Source organism: Oncorhynchus keta, chromosome 6 (assembly GCF_023373465.1).
Source record: "Oncorhynchus keta strain PuntledgeMale-10-30-2019 chromosome 6, Oket_V2, whole genome shotgun sequence".
Lineage (NCBI taxonomy): Eukaryota > Metazoa > Chordata > Actinopteri > Salmoniformes > Salmonidae > Oncorhynchus > Oncorhynchus keta.
The window spans coordinates 6,731,917-6,748,211 of record NC_068426.1 but is presented as its reverse complement, the minus strand read 5'-3'; the positions used below and the strand labels follow the sequence as shown (position 1 = coordinate 6,748,211).

The window sequence follows — 16,295 nt, the reverse complement described above, 5'->3', positions numbered from 1 at the left end:
GCTAACCACGGTTTTTGGTCATCAGCTATCCTTTAGCTCGAAAATCTATCGCCAGTTTTGTACGGCGCGGCGCGGCTCGGAACGGAACACACCGGACCAATTTTTCTCTCCATGTCCTTGGATTTCGGCTGCTCTCTGGACATTCATTCCCGGATCTCACAGCTAGCTAGCTGCTATCCGTGTGTCTATCTGCTCTCGTCGATTGGCCAGCTCCGTCAGTCGCTCCTGAGCTCCGTCAATCACTCCTGGGCTGCAGTCACCTATCCGGAGCCGTTTTACCGCCTACGCGGAGCCCCACCGGGCCTTCACAACTGGACTGCCGATGTTATCAACCCGAAGGAGATCCTGCTGGCTCCTCCGTCGCGACGTTACCTGAACACCCATCTGCGGCCTGCTAACCGTTAGCTGTCTTACCGCCTGCTCTCAGAATAGACAATCGGACAATTTATTTATTTTTATTATTATTATGTTTCTTCTTGGGCCTCTATAACTATATCTATTGTTTTTATTTTATTTTTGTTGTTGTGTGATTTGGATTAATCCCCTCTACCACACGGAACCCACTAATCTACTGGCAAGAGGTGGCCAACAACAGACCTCCATCCTATGCTAGCTTGCTACCGATGTCCTGGCTAGCTGTCTAAATCGCCGTGACCCCCAAACCAACCACTCCACTCACTGGACTCTTCTGATCACTCGACTAAGCATGCCTCTCCTTAATGTCAATATGTCTTGTCCATTGCTGTTCTGGTTAGTGTTTATTGGCTTATTTCACTGTAGAGCCTCTAGTCCTGCTCACTATACCTTATCCAACCTATTAGTTCCACCACCCACACATGCAATGACATCTCCTGGTTTCAATGATGCTTCTAGAGACAATATCTCTCTCCTCATCACTCAATGCCTAGGTTTACCTCCACTGTATTCACATCCTACCATACCTTTGTCTGTACATTATACCTTGAAGCTATTTCATCGCCCCCAGAATCCTCCTTTTACTCTCTGTTCCAGACGTTCTAGACGACCAATTCTTATTGCTTTTAGCCGTACCCTTATTCTTCTCCTCCTATGTTCCTCTGGCGATGTAGAGGTGAATCCAGGCCCTGCAGTGCCTAGCTCCACTCCTATTCCCCAGGCGCTCTCTTTTGATGACTTCTGTAACCGTAATAGCCTTGGTTTCATGCATGTTAACATTAGAAGCCTCCTCCCTAAGTTTGTTCTATTCACTACTTTAGCACACTCTGCCAACCCGGATGTAGCTGTGTCTGAATCCTGGCTTAGGAAGACCACCAAAAATTCTGAAATTTTAATTCCAAATTACAACATTTTCAGACAAGATAGAACTGCCAAAGGGGGCGGTGTTGCAATCTACTGCAAAGATAGCCTGCAGAGTTCTGTCCTACTATCCAGGTCTGTACCCAAACAATTTGAACTTCTACTTTTAAAAATCCACCTCTCTAAAAACAAGTCTCTCACCGTTGCCGCCTGCTATAGACCACCCTCTGCCCCCAGCTGTGCTCTGGACACCATATGTGAACTGATTGCCCCCATCTATCTTCAGAGCTCGTGCTGCTAGGCGACCTAAACTGGAACATGCTTAACACCCCAGCCATCCTACAATCTAAACTTGATGCCCTCAATCTCACTCAAATTATCAATGAACCTACCAGGTACCCCCAAAGCCTTAAACACGGGCACCCTCATAGATATCATCCTAACCAACTTCCCCTCTAAATACACCTCTGCTGTCTTCAACCAAGATCTCAGCGATCACTGCCTCATTGCCTGCATCCGTAATGGGTCAGCGGTCAAACGACCTCCACTCATCACTGTAAAACGCTCCCTGAAACACTTCAGCGAGCAGGCCTTTCTAATCGACCTGGCCGGGGTATCCTGGAAGGATATTGATCTCATCCCGTCAGTAGAGGATGCCTGGATATTTTTTTAAAATGCCTTCCTAACCATCTTAAATAAACATGCCCCATTCAAGAAATTTAGAACCAGGAACAGATATAGCCCTTGGTTCTCCCCAGACCTGACTGCCCTTAACCAACACAAAAACATCCTATGGCGTTCTGCATTAGCATCGAACAGCCCCCGTGATATGCAGCTGTTCAGGGAAGCTAGAAACTGTTATACACAGGCAGTTAGAAAAGCCAAGGCTAGCTTTTCAAGCAGAAATTTGCTTCCTGCAACACTAACTCAAAAAAGTTCTGGGACACTGTAAAGTCCATGGAGAATAAGAACACCTCCTCCCAGCTGCCCACTGCACTGAAGATAGGAAACACTGTCACCACTGATAAATCCACCATAATTGAGAATTTCAATAAGCATTTTTCTACGGCTGGCCATGCTTTCCACCTGGCTACTCCTACCCCGGTCAACAGCACTGCACCCCCAACAGCAACTCGCCCAAGCCTTCCCCATTTCTCCTTCTCCCAAATCCATTCAGCTGATGTTCTGAAAGAGCTGAACAATCTGGACCCCTACAAATCAGCCGGGCTAGACAATCTGGACCCTTTCTTTCTAAAATTATCTGCCGAAATTGTTGCCACCCCTATTACTAGCCTGTTCAACCTCTCTTTCGTGTCGTCTGAGTTTCCCAAAGATTGGAAAGCAGCTGCGGTCATCCCCCTCTTCAAAGGGGGGGGGGACACTCTTGACCCAAACTGCTACAGAACTATATCTATCCTACCATGCCTTTCTAAGGTCTTCGAACGCCAAGTCAACAAACAGATTACCGACCATTTCGAATCTCACCATACCTTCTCTGCTATGCAATCTGGTTTCAGAGCTGGTCATGGGTGCACCTCAGCCACGCTCAAGGTCCTAAACGATATCTTAACCGCCATCGATAAGAAACATTACTGTGCAGCCGTATTCATTGATCTGGCCAAGGCTTTCGACTCTGTCAACCACCACATCCTCATCGGCAGACTCGACAGCCTTGGTTTCTCAAATGATTGCCTCGCCTGGTTCACCAACTACTTCTCTGATAGAGTTCAGTGTATCAAATCGGAGGGTCTGCTGTCCGGACCTCTGGCAGTCTCTATGGGGGTGCCACAGGGTTCAATTCTTGGACCGACTCTCTTCTCTGTATACATCAATGAGGTCGCTCTTGCTGCTGGTGAGTCCCTGATCCACCTCTACGCAGACGACACCATTCTGTATACTTCCGGCCCTTCTTTGGACACTGTGTTAACAACCCTCCAGGCGAGCTTCAATGCCATACAACTCTCCTTCCGTGGCCTCCAATTGCTCTTAAATACAAGTAAAACTAAATGCATGCTCTTCAACCGATCGCTACTTGCACCTACCCGCCTGTCCAACATCACTACTCTGAACGGCTCTGACTTAGAATACGTGAACAACTACAAATACTTAGGTGTCTGGTTAGACTGTAAACTCTCCTTCCAGACCCATATCAAACATCTCCAATCCAAAGTTAAACCTAGAATTGGCTTCCTATTTCGCAACAAAGCATCCTTCACTCATGCTGCCAAACATACCCTTGTAAAGCTGACCATCCTACCAATCCTCGACTTTGGCGATGTCATTTACAAAATAGCCTCCAATACCCTACTCAACAAATTGGATGCAGTCTCAGTCACAGTGCAATCCGTTTTGTCACCAAAGCCCCATATACTACCCACCATTGCGACCTGTACGCTCTCGTTGGCTGGCCCTCGCTTCATACTCGTCGCCAAACCCACTGGCTCCATGTCATCTACAAGACCCTGCTAGGTAAACTCCTCCCCTTATCTCAGCTCGCTGGTCACCTTAGCATCTCCCACCTGTAGCACACGCTCCAGCAGGTATATCTCCCGTCACCCCCAAAACCAATTCTTTCTTTGGCCGCCTCTCCTTCCAGTTCTCTGCTGCCAATGACTGGAACGAACTACAAAAATCTCTGAAACTGGAAACACTTATCTCCCTCACTAGCTTTAAGCACCAACTGTCAGAGCATCTTACAGATTACTGCACCTGTACATAGCCCACCTATAATTTAGCCCAAACAACTACCTCTTTCCCAACTGTATTTAATTAATTAATTTATTTTGCTCCTTTGCACCCCATTATTTTTATTTCTACTTTGCACATTCTTCCATTGCAAAACTACCATTCCAGTGTTTTACTTGCTATATTGTATTTACTTTGCCACCATGGCCTTTTTGCCTTTACCTCCCTTCTCACCTAATTTGCTCACATTGTATATAGACTTGTTTATACTGTATTATTGACTGTATGTTTGTTTTACTCCATGTGTAACTCTGTGTCGTTGTATCTGTCGAACTGCTTTGCTTTATCTTGGCCAGGTCGCAGTTGTAAATGAGAACTTGTTCTCAACTTGCCTACCTGGTTAAATAAAGGTGAAATAAAATAAATAAAATGGGGTGTGTATGGTGTGTGTACAGCGTGTGTATGGTGTGTGTATGTTGTGTGTATGGGGTGTGTATGGGGTGTGTATGGTGTGTGTACAGCGTGTGTATGGTGTGTGTACGTTGTGTGTATGGGGTGTGTATGGTGTGTGTATGGTGTGTGTATGGGGTGTGTATGGTGTGTGTATGGGGTGTGTATGGTGTGTGTATGGTGTGTGTACGTTGTGTGTATGGGGTGTGTATGGTGTGTGTATGGTGTGTGTATGGGGTGTGTACGTTGTGTGTATGGCGTGTGTACGGTGTGTGAACATTGTGTGTACGTTGTGTGTACGGCGTGTGTGTTTTTTAACGTGTGTGTAACCATATCTGTCTCCAGGATGACAGTAAGCAGGCTCAGTTCCTGGCCCTGGCGGTGGTCTACTTCATATCTGTCCTGATGGTGTCAAAGTACCGGGATATCCTGGAACCACAGAGAGAGATTGGCAGATCAAGCAGCCTATCAGGGAGGAGCATCCGCCACGAGATCAACTCCCCCACTAGTACAGGTTTAGAAACCCGGTGTTACACTGTTTTCTGTCCCTCTGGTGACGTCACACAACATAATTTGAAATAATTTCAAGATTCGAATAGTATCATAAATGTTTTGTTGTCGGCTCTCCAGATATTCTGTACGTTTTTAACCTGAAGCAGTGCTGTGTGAGGGATAGAGCCTGGTGCCAAGATTAGCTAACGTTTAGCAACTACAGCCAAGACTAGCTAACATGTAGCAGCTACAGCCAAGACGAGCTAACATGTTGCAGCTACAGCCAAGACTAGCTAACATGTAGCAGCTACAGCCAAGACTAGCTAACATGTAGCAACTACAGCCAGACTAGCTAACGTTTAGCAGCTACAGCCAATACTAGCTAACATGTAGCAGCTACAGCCAAGACGAGCTAACATGTAGCAGCTACAGCCAAGACTAGCTAACATGTAGCAGCTACAGCCAAGACTAGCTAACATGTAGCAGCTACAGCCAGACTAGCTAACGTTTAGCAGCTACAGCCAAGACTAGCTAACATGTAGCAGCTACAGCCAAGATTAGCTAACATGTAGCAGCTACAGCCAAGACTAGCTAACATGTAGCAGCTACAGCCAAGATTAGCTAGCATGTATCAGCTACAGCCAAGACTAGCTAACATGTAGCAGCTACAGCCAAGACTAGCTAACATGTAGCAGCTACAGCCAGACTAGCTAACGTTTAGTAGCTACAGCCAAGACTAGCTAACATGTAGCAGCTACAGCCAAGACTAGCTTACATGTAGCAGCTACAGCCAAGACTAGCTAACATGTAGCAGCTACAGCCAAGACTAGCTAACATGTAGCAGCTACAGCCAAGACTAGCTAACATGTAGCAGCTACAGCCAAGACTAGCTTACATGTAGCAGCTACAGCCAAGACGAGCTAACATGTAGCAGCTACAGCCAAGACTAGCTAACATGTAGCAGCTACAGCCAAGACGAGCTAACATGTATCAGCCACAATGTTATTTATCATCCCAGCCTGTCTTGACTAGAGTAACCTAGAGAAGATAGCTAGCCAGCTATAGGTAGTTAGGCTAACTGAGGCCACATGCTGCTCTCTCTCCCCAACCACATTGAGATAAAACAACAGCCTACCTGTTGGTTGCTCCTCGTAGCCTACGCCTTCTCATAACATTGGTGAACTCTCACTCCACATTGATCCTCTTGGCCGCTTGGATTGGTCAACATAAACATCAAGCTACACATATGAGGCACATGTCATAAAAACTGCATTGCGAATGTTTTTTTGTGAAATTAATCATTTGAAATGTCATGGTATATACTTCTATGTGACAATGTCACATGGATTAATTAATTGAATAAAAAAAAGCTTTTCAGTGTTAAATTCTGGTTCTAATATAGGCCTATAATTTTTCTTCATGCAAAAAAAATGAATACTCATACAACTATTCCAATACTACCGTTCAGGTCTAGGACAATAGGGCATATTAGGAACATATCTCTCTCTGACTGTCTCTGTCCATCTCTCTCACCGTCCAGAGCACCCGTCGTCCTCCTTTTCTGAGGGTGGCCGGGGGGAGAAGCAGACCCCCACCTCCATGGAGGACTCTCCGTTGGCCTCTTTACCCCACACCGACTCTGGCATTGGGGAGGAGGGCCACGGCCCTGGGGGTCTGAACGGAGCCGAGCTGGGCCTGGGCCTGGGGATGGCAGGCAGGGAGACGGACAGAGATAGACACAGAGAGAGGGATGGAGGAGGAGGGGATCTACTGTGTACCCTGTCATCAGAGGTTAGGAGGTCAAGGGAGAGCCTATTGGATTCTCCTCATAACCCTAACTCCACCTCCAATCTCGGTCAAGCACCTCCCTCTTCGATCTCAAGCATCAGCCAGACTAGCAAGGGCATCAACGTCAAGGTACTGACTCTATCTTCACCTCTTCAAATTGTTCTCTCTCCTCCTCTCTCTTTCTCTCCCCCTCTCTCTTTCTCTCTCCTCCTCTCTTGTTCTCTCTCCTCCTCTCTCTTTCTCTCTCCTCCTCTCTCGTTCTCTCTCCTCCTCTCTCGTTCTCTCCCCTCCTCTCTCGTTCTCTCTCTTTCTCTCTCCTCCTCTCTCTTTCTCTCCCCTCTCTCTTTCTCTCTCCTCCTCTCCTCTCTCCTCCTCTCTCTTTCTCTCTCCTCCTCTCTCGTTCTCGCTCCCTCTGTCTTTCTCTCTCTCTTTCTCTCACTCGCTCTCTCTCTCTCTCTCTCTCTCTCTCTCTCTCTCTCTCTCTCTCTCCCTCTCTCTCTCTCTCTCTCTCTGTCTCTCTCTCTCTCTCTATTTATCTCACTCTCTCTCTCTCTCTCTCTCTCTCTCTCTCTCTCTCTCTCTCTCTCTCTCTCTCTATTTATCTCTCTCTCTCTCTCTCTCTCTCTCTCTCTCTCTCTCTCTCTCTCTCTCTCTCTCTGTCTCTCTCTCTGTCTCTCTCTGTCTCTCTGTCTCTCTCTCTCTCTCTGTCTCTCTGTCTCTCTCTCTCTCTGTCTCTCTCTCTCTATTTCTCTCACTCTCTCTCTTTCAGTTACATTTCAATTTATGGGGCTTTATTGGCATGGGAAATAGATAATAAACCAAAGTGAAATAAACATACTGCTAAAGCAACACTCAAGTGTTTAAGGGGAAAAATGTATTTGTCTTGGAGTCAAAGCCCAGACCTCAATCCAATTGAGAATCTGTGGTATGACTTAAAGACCGCTGAACCCATCCAACTTGAAGGAGCTGGAGCAGTTTTACCTTGAAGAATGGACAAAAATCCCAGTCGCTAGATGTGCCAAGCTTATAGAGACATATCACAAGAGACTTGCAGCTGTAATTGCTGCAAAGGTGGCTCTACAAAGTATTGACTTTGGGGGGTGGGGTGAATAGTTATGTACGCTCAAGTTTTCAGTTTTTTTTGTCTTATTTCTTTTTCATTTCACAATAAAAAATATTTTGCATCTTCAAAGTGGTAGTTGTGTAAATGAAATGATACAAACCCCCAAAAAGTATATTTTATTTCCAGGTTGGCAACAAAATAGGAAAAATGCCAACCTGATGAATACTTTCACAAGCCACTGTCCAGTGTTGTGTCTCTCTCTTTGTCTCTCTCTCTCTGTGTCTCTCTGTCTCCCCTCTCTCTGTCTCTCTCTGTCTCCCCTCTCTCTGTCTCTCTCTTTGTCTCTCTCTCTCTGTGTCTCTCTGTCTCCCCTCTCTCTGTCTCTCTCTGGCTCCCCTCTCTCTGTCTCTCTCTGTCTCTCTCTGTCTCCCCTCTCTCTGTCTCTCTCTGTCTCTCCTCTCTCTTTCTCTGTCTCTCTCTCTGTCTCTCTCTCTCTCTGTCTCTCTCTGTCTCTCTCTGTCTCCCCTCTCTCTGCCTCTCTCTGTCTCTCTCTGTCTCCCCTCTCTCTTTCTCTCTCTCTGTCTCTCTCTCTGTCTCTCTCTGTCTCTCCTCTCTCTTTCTCTGTCTCTCTCTCTCTCTGTCTCTCTCTCCCCATCACTCTCTCACTATACATGTCTCTCTTTTTGCTGTCCTTGCAATTTATCAATATGTTTTATACAAATGAATAATATTCTTGTTCGCTCTCTCTCTTTGTCTCTCTCTCTCTTTTTTCCCCGTTGTGTAGGAGATTCTGAAGAGCCTTGTGGCCGCGCCCCTGGACGGTGGGGAGGCGGGACAGGAAGTTGGTCCCACCCCCTACCACCCTGATCCCGCCCTCAAGACACACCCCATGCTGCCCATGCAGTTCCACTCATTCGACAGGTGTGTATGTGTGTGTCTCTGTGTGTGTGTGTCTCTGTGTGTGTGTGTGTCTGCGTGTGTGTGTCTGCGTGTGTGTGTCTGCGTGTGTGTGTCTGTGTGTGTGTGTCTCTGTGTGTGTGTCCGCGTGTGTGTGTCTGTGTGTGTGTGTCTGTGTGTGTGCGTGTGCACGTGTATGTTTTCAGTTCCAATTCTTCAATAGGTAGGCCTGGCTCCTCTTTCGATGTCACCTCTCGATGTCCCAGAATACACTACCTGTTGAAGTCAAAAGAGAGAGACAGCGAGTCACACAATGATGAGGTCATATAAAAGGAATATGTAAAACAGACATTACGAGGCTTCTCACACTGTTCGTAGTGTAACACCTTCATCTGTAACACCAGACTATTGCTCAGCGTCTCAATGTGTTCCCTTTCAGAGGGGATTTGGGGGCTTTCACCATGTTTCATTCATGAGTCTCTCGGCAACTGAATAATGGATCAGAAACAGGGCATATTAAATCAAAAACTCTTCAGCTAAGCTGTCTGTCTGTCTGTCTGCCTCCTGTCTGTCAGTCTGCCTCCTGTCTGTCTGTCTGCCTCCTGTCTGTCTGTCTGCCTCCTGTCTGTCTGTCTGTCTGTCTGTCTGTCTGTCTGTCTGTCTGTCTGTCTGTCTGTCTGTCTGTCTGTCTGTCTGTCTGTCTGTCTGTCTGTCTGTCTGTCTGTCTGTCTGTCTGTCTGTCTGTCTGTCTGTCTGTCTGTCTGTCTGTCTGTCTGTCTGTCTGTCTGTCTGTCTGCCTCCTGTCTGTCTGTCTGCCTCCTGTCTGTCTGTCTGTCTGTCTGTCTGTCTCCTGTCTGTCTGTCTGCCTGTCTGTCTGCCTGTCTCTAACAGCCATTAAACTCTGTAACTGCTTTAAAGTCACCATTGTTGAAATCCCTGATTGGTTTCCTTCCTCTCTGACAAGTGAGTTAGGAAGAACACCTGTATCTATGTAGTGACTGGGTGTATTGATTCACCATCCAAAGTGTAATGAATAACTCAAAGGGATATCCAATAGCTACTTATTTATCTATTTTACCAAAAGGTGTCTTTCTATGGGAGGCATTGGACAACTTCCCTGGTCTTTGTGTTTGAAATCTCCTGTTTTCAACTTTTCATTTTTTATTAATAATAATGATCAAAACAACGTAATTCCAGTGTGACATTATGGGGTATTGTGTGTCGGCCAGTGACAGAAATATAAATGTAATACATTTTAATTTAAGGCTGTAACACAACAACATGTGGAGAAAGTCAAAGGGGTGCGAATACTTTCTGAAGGCCCTGTAGTTCACATCGTCAGCTGAACCCTATTTCTGCCTCAAAACTGTCGGAATTCATCTAAGCTAAAAAAAAAAAACAGTACAAATGGCAATACATTTGTCCAAAAGCTGATCCAATAACTGAATTCATCTTTGACTGACCAGCTACCTTCTTAGTGCTGCCATACAATGTCGAATCATCCAACAAAAACTAGCATGAAGCTACTGCACTGCACATGAAGCTACTGTACTGCACATGAAGCTACTGTACTGCACATGAAGCTACTGCTACTGTACTGCACATGAAGCTACTGCTACTGTACTGCACATGAAGCTACTGTACTGCACATGAAGCTACTGCACTGCACATGAAGCTACTGCACTGCACATGAAGCTACTGTACTGCACATGAAGCTACTGTACTGCACATGAAGCTACTGCACTGCACATGAAGCTACTGCACTGCACATGAAGCTACTGCACTGCACATGAAGCTACTGCACTGCACATGAAGCTACTGCACTGCACATGAAGCTACTGTACTGCACATGAAGCTACTGCACTGCACATGAAGCTACTGTACTGCACATGAAGCTACTGCACTGCACATAAAGCTACTGCACTGCACATGAAGCTACTGCACTGCACATGAAGCTACTGTACTGCACATGAAGCTACTGCACTGCACATGAAGCTACTGCACTGCACATGAAGCTACTGCTACTGTACTGCACATGAAGCTACTGCTACTGCACTGCACATGAAGCTACTGCTACTGTACTGCACATGAAGCTACTGCTACTGTACTGCACATGAAGCTACTGCTACTGTACTGCACATGAAGCTACTGCTACTGTACTGCACATGAAGCTACTGCTACTGTACTGCACATGAAGCTACTGCTACTGCACTGCACATGAAACTACTGCTACTGCACTGCACATGAAGCTACTGCTACTGCACTGCACATGAAGCTACTGCACTGCACATGAAGCTACTGCTACTGCACTGCACATGAAGCTACTGTACTGCACATGAAGCTACTGCACTGCACATGAAGCTACTGCACTGCACATGAAGCTACTGCACTGCACATGAAGCTACTGCACTGCACATGAAGCTACTGCACTGCACATGAAGCTACTGTACTGCACATGAAGCTACTGCACTGCACATGAAGCTACTGTACTGCACATGAAGCTACTGCACTGCACATAAAGCTACTGCACTGCACATGAAGCTACTGCACTGCACATGAAGCTACTGTACTGCACATGAAGCTACTGCACTGCACATGAAGCTACTGCACTGCACATGAAGCTACTGCACTGCACATGAAGCTACTGCTACTGTACTGCACATGAAGCTACTGCTACTGCACTGCACATGAAGCTACTGCTACTGTACTGCACATGAAGCTACTGCTACTGTACTGCACATGAAGCTACTGCTACTGTACTGCACATGAAGCTACTGCTACTGTACTGCACATGAAGCTACTGCTACTGTACTGCACATGAAGCTACTGCTACTGTACTGCACATGAAGCTACTGCTACTGCACTGCACATGAAGCTACTGCACTGCACATGAAGCTACTGCTACTGTACTGCACATGAAGCTACTGCTACTGCACTGCACATGAAGCTACTGCACTGCACATGAAGCTACTGCTACTGCACTGCACATGAAGCTACTGCACTGCACATGAAGCTACTGCTACTGCACTGCACATGAAGCTACTGTACTGCACATGAAGCTACTGCACTGCACATGAAGCTACTGCTACTGTACTGCACATGAAGCTACTGCTACTGTACTGCACATGAAGCTACTGCTACTGTACTGCACATGAAGCTACTGCTACTGTACTGCACATGAAGCTACTGCTACTGCACTGCACATGAAGCTACTGCACTGCACATGAAGCTACTGCTACTGTACTGCACATGAAGCTACTGCTACTGCACTGCACATGAAGCTACTGCACTGCACATGAAGCTACTGCTACTGCACTGCACATGAAGCTACTGCACTGCACATGAAGCTACTGCTACTGCACTGCACATGAAGCTACTGTACTGCACATGAAGCTACTGCACTGCACATGAAGCTACTGTACTGCACATGAAGCTACTGCACATGAAGCTACTGCACTGCACATGAAGCCACTGTACTGCACATGAAGCTACTGCACATGAAGCTACTGCACTGCACATGAAGCTACTGTACTGCACATGAAGCTACTGCACATGAAGCTACTGCACTGCACATGAAGCTACTGTACTGCACATGAAGCTACTGTACTGCACATGAAGCTACTGCACTGCACATGAAGCTACTGCACTGCACATGAAGCTACTGCACTGCACATGAAGCTACTGCACTGCACATGAAGCTACTGCACTGCACATGAAGCTACTGTACTGCACATGAAGCTACTGCACTGCACATGAAGCTACTGCACTGCACATGAAGCTACTGCACATGAAGCTACTGCACTGCACATGAAGCTACTGCACTGCACATGAAGCTACTGCTACTGCACATGAAGCTACTGCACTACACATGAAGCTACTGTACTGCACATGAAGCTACTGCACTGCACATGAAGCTACTGCACTGCACATGAAGCTACTGCACTGCACATGAAGCTACTGCTACTGTACTGCACATTAAGCTACTGCTACTGCACTGCACATGAAGTTACTGCACTGCACATGAAGCTACTGCTACTGCACTGCACATGAAGCTACTGCTACTGTACTGCACATGAAGCTACTGCTACTGTACTGCACATGAAGCTACTGCTACTGCACTGCACATGAAGCTACTGCTACTGTACTGCACATGAAGCTTCTGCTACTGCACTGCACATGAAGCTACTGCTACTGTACTGCACATGAAGCTACTGCTACTGTACTGCACATGAAGCTACTGCTACTGTACTGCACATTAAGCTACTGCTACTGCACTGCACATGAAGCTACTGCTACTGCACTGCACATGAAGCTACTGCTACTGTACTGCACATGAAGCTACTGCTACTGCACTGCACATGAAGCTACTGCACTGCACATGAAGCTACTGTACTGCACATGAAGCTACTGCACTGCACATGAAGCTACTGCACTGCACATTAAGCTACTGCACTTCACATGAAGCTACTGCACATGAAGCTACTGCACTCCACATGAAGCTACTGTACTGCACATGAAGCTACTGCACTGCACATGAAGCTACTTCACTGCACATGAAGCTACTGCACTGCACATGAAGCTACTGCTACTGCACTGCACATGACGCTACTGCTACTGCACTGCACATGAAGCTACTGCTACTGTACTGCACATGAAGCTACTGCTACTGTACTGCACATGAAGCTACTGCTACTGCACTGCACATGAAGCTACTGCTACTGTACTGCACATGAAGCTACTGCTACTGCACTGCACACGAAGCTACTGCTACTGTACTGCACATGAAGCTACTGCTACTGTACTGCACATGAAGCTACTGTACTGCACATGAAGCTACTGCTACTGCACTGCACATGAAGCTACTGCTACTGTACTGCACATGAAGCTACTGCTACTGCACTGCACATGAAGCTACTGCTACTGCACTGCACATGAAGCTACTGCTACTGTACTGCACATGAAGCTACTGCACTGCACATGAAGCTACTGCTACTGTACTGCACATGAAGCTACTGCTACTGTACTGCACATGAAGCTACTGCTACTGCACTGCACATGAAGCTACTGCTACTGCACTGCACATGAAGCTACTGCTACTGTACTGCACATGAAGCTACTACTACTGCACTGCACATGAAGCTACTGCTACTGCACTGCACATGAAGCTACTGCTACTGCACTGCACATGAAGCTACTGCTACTGCACTGCACATGAAGCTACTGCTACTGCACTGCACATGAAGCTACTGCTACTGCGCTGCACATGAAGCTACTGCTACTGCACTGCACATGAAGCTACTGCTACTGCACTGCACATGAAGCTACTGCTACTGCACTGCACATGAAGCTACTGCTACTGTACTGCACATGAAGCTACTGCTACTGTACTGCACATGAAGCTACTGCTACTGCACTGCACATGAAGCTACTGCTACTGCACTGCACATGAAGCTACTGCTACTGTACTGCACATGAAGCTACTGCTACTGTACTGCACATGAAGCTACTGCTACTGCACTGCACATGAAGCTACTGCTACTGCACTGCACATGAAGCTACTGCTACTGTACTGCACATGAAGCTACTGCTACTGCACTGCACATGAAGCTACTGCTACTGCACTGCACATGAAGCTACTGCTACTGTACTGCACATGAAGCTACTGCTACTGTACTGCACATGAAGCTACTGCTACTGTACTGCACATGAAGCTACTGCTACTGCACTGCACATGAAGCTACTGCTACTGTACTGCACATGAAGCTACTGTACTGCACATGAAGCTACTGCTACTGCACATGAAGCTACTGCTACTGTACTGCACATGAAGCTACTGCTACTGCACTGCACATGAAGCTACTGCACTGCACATGAAGCTACTGCACTGCACATGAAGCTACTGCACTGCACATGAAGCTACTGCACTGCACATGAAGCTACTGCTACTGTACTGCACATGAAGCTACTGCTACTGTACTGCACATGAAGCTACTGCTACTGTACTGCACATGAAGCTACTGCTACTGTACTGCACATGAAGCTACTGCTACTGCACTGCACATGAAGCTACTGCACTGCACATGAAGCTACTGCTACTGTACTGCACATGAAGCTACTGCTACTGCACTGCACATGAAGCTACTGCTACTGCACTGCACATGAAGCTACTGCTACTGCACTGCACATGAAGCTACTGCACTGCACATGAAGCTACTGCTACTGCACTGCACATGAAGCTACTGTACTGCACATGAAGCTACTGCACTGCACATGAAGCTACTGTACTGCACATGAAGCTACTGCACATGAAGCTACTGCACTGCACATGAAGCCACTGTACTGCACATGAAGCTACTGCACATGAAGCTACTGCACTGCACATGAAGCTACTGTACTGCACATGAAGCTACTGCACATGAAGCTACTGCACTGCACATGAAGCTACTGTACTGCACATGAAGCTACTGTACTGCACATGAAGCTACTGCACTGCACATGAAGCTACTGCACTGCACATGAAGCTACTGCACTGCACATGAAGCTACTGCACTGCACATGAAGCTACTGCACTGCACATGAAGCTACTGTACTGCACATGAAGCTACTGCACTGCACATGAAGCTACTGCACTGCACATGAAGCTACTGCACATGAAGCTACTGCACTGCACATGAAGCTACTGCACTGCACATGAAGCTACTGCTACTGCACATGAAGCTACTGCACTACACATGAAGCTACTGTACTGCACATGAAGCTACTGCACTGCACATGAAGCTACTGCACTGCACATGAAGCTACTGCACTGCACATGAAGCTACTGCTACTGTACTGCACATTAAGCTACTGCTACTGCACTGCACATGAAGTTACTGCACTGCACATGAAGCTACTGCTACTGCACTGCACATGAAGCTACTGCTACTGTACTGCACATGAAGCTACTGCTACTGTACTGCACATGAAGCTACTGCTACTGCACTGCACATGAAGCTACTGCTACTGTACTGCACATGAAGCTTCTGCTACTGCACTGCACATGAAGCTACTGCTACTGTACTGCACATGAAGCTACTGCTACTGTACTGCACATGAAGCTACTGCTACTGTACTGCACATTAAGCTACTGCTACTGCACTGCACATGAAGCTACTGCTACTGCACTGCACATGAAGCTACTGCTACTGTACTGCACATGAAGCTACTGCTACTGCACTGCACATGAAGCTACTGCACTGCACATGAAGCTACTGTACTGCACATGAAGCTACTGCACTGCACATGAAGCTACTGCACTGCACATTAAGCTACTGCACTTCACATGAAGCTACTGCACATGAAGCTACTGCACTCCACATGAAGCTACTGTACTGCACATGAAGCTACTGCACTGCACATGAAGCTACTTCACTGCACATGAAGCTACTGCACTGCACATGAAGCTACTGCTACTGCACTGCACATGACGCTACTGCTACTGCACTGCACATGAAGCTACTGCTACTGTACTGCACATGAAGCTACTGCTACTGTACTGCACATGAAGCTACTGCTACTGCACTGCACATGAAGCTACTGCTACTGTACTGCACATGAAGCTACTGCTACTGCACTGCACACTAGCTACTGCTACTGTACTGCACAT

General features: G+C 46.9%; 1 protein-coding gene across 1 annotated transcript in view; it reads left to right on the top strand.

Moving 5' to 3' along the window:
• nbeaa (neurobeachin a) overlaps positions 1–16,295 on the top strand; it is a 328,032-nt gene that overhangs the window by 254,791 nt on the left and 56,946 nt on the right. Inside the window, 3 exon segments of the mRNA XM_052520397.1 lie at positions 4,756–4,924; positions 6,443–6,819; positions 8,538–8,674. Of these exon segments, the coding sequence (XP_052376357.1) occupies positions 4,756–4,924; positions 6,443–6,819; positions 8,538–8,674 (683 nt within the window).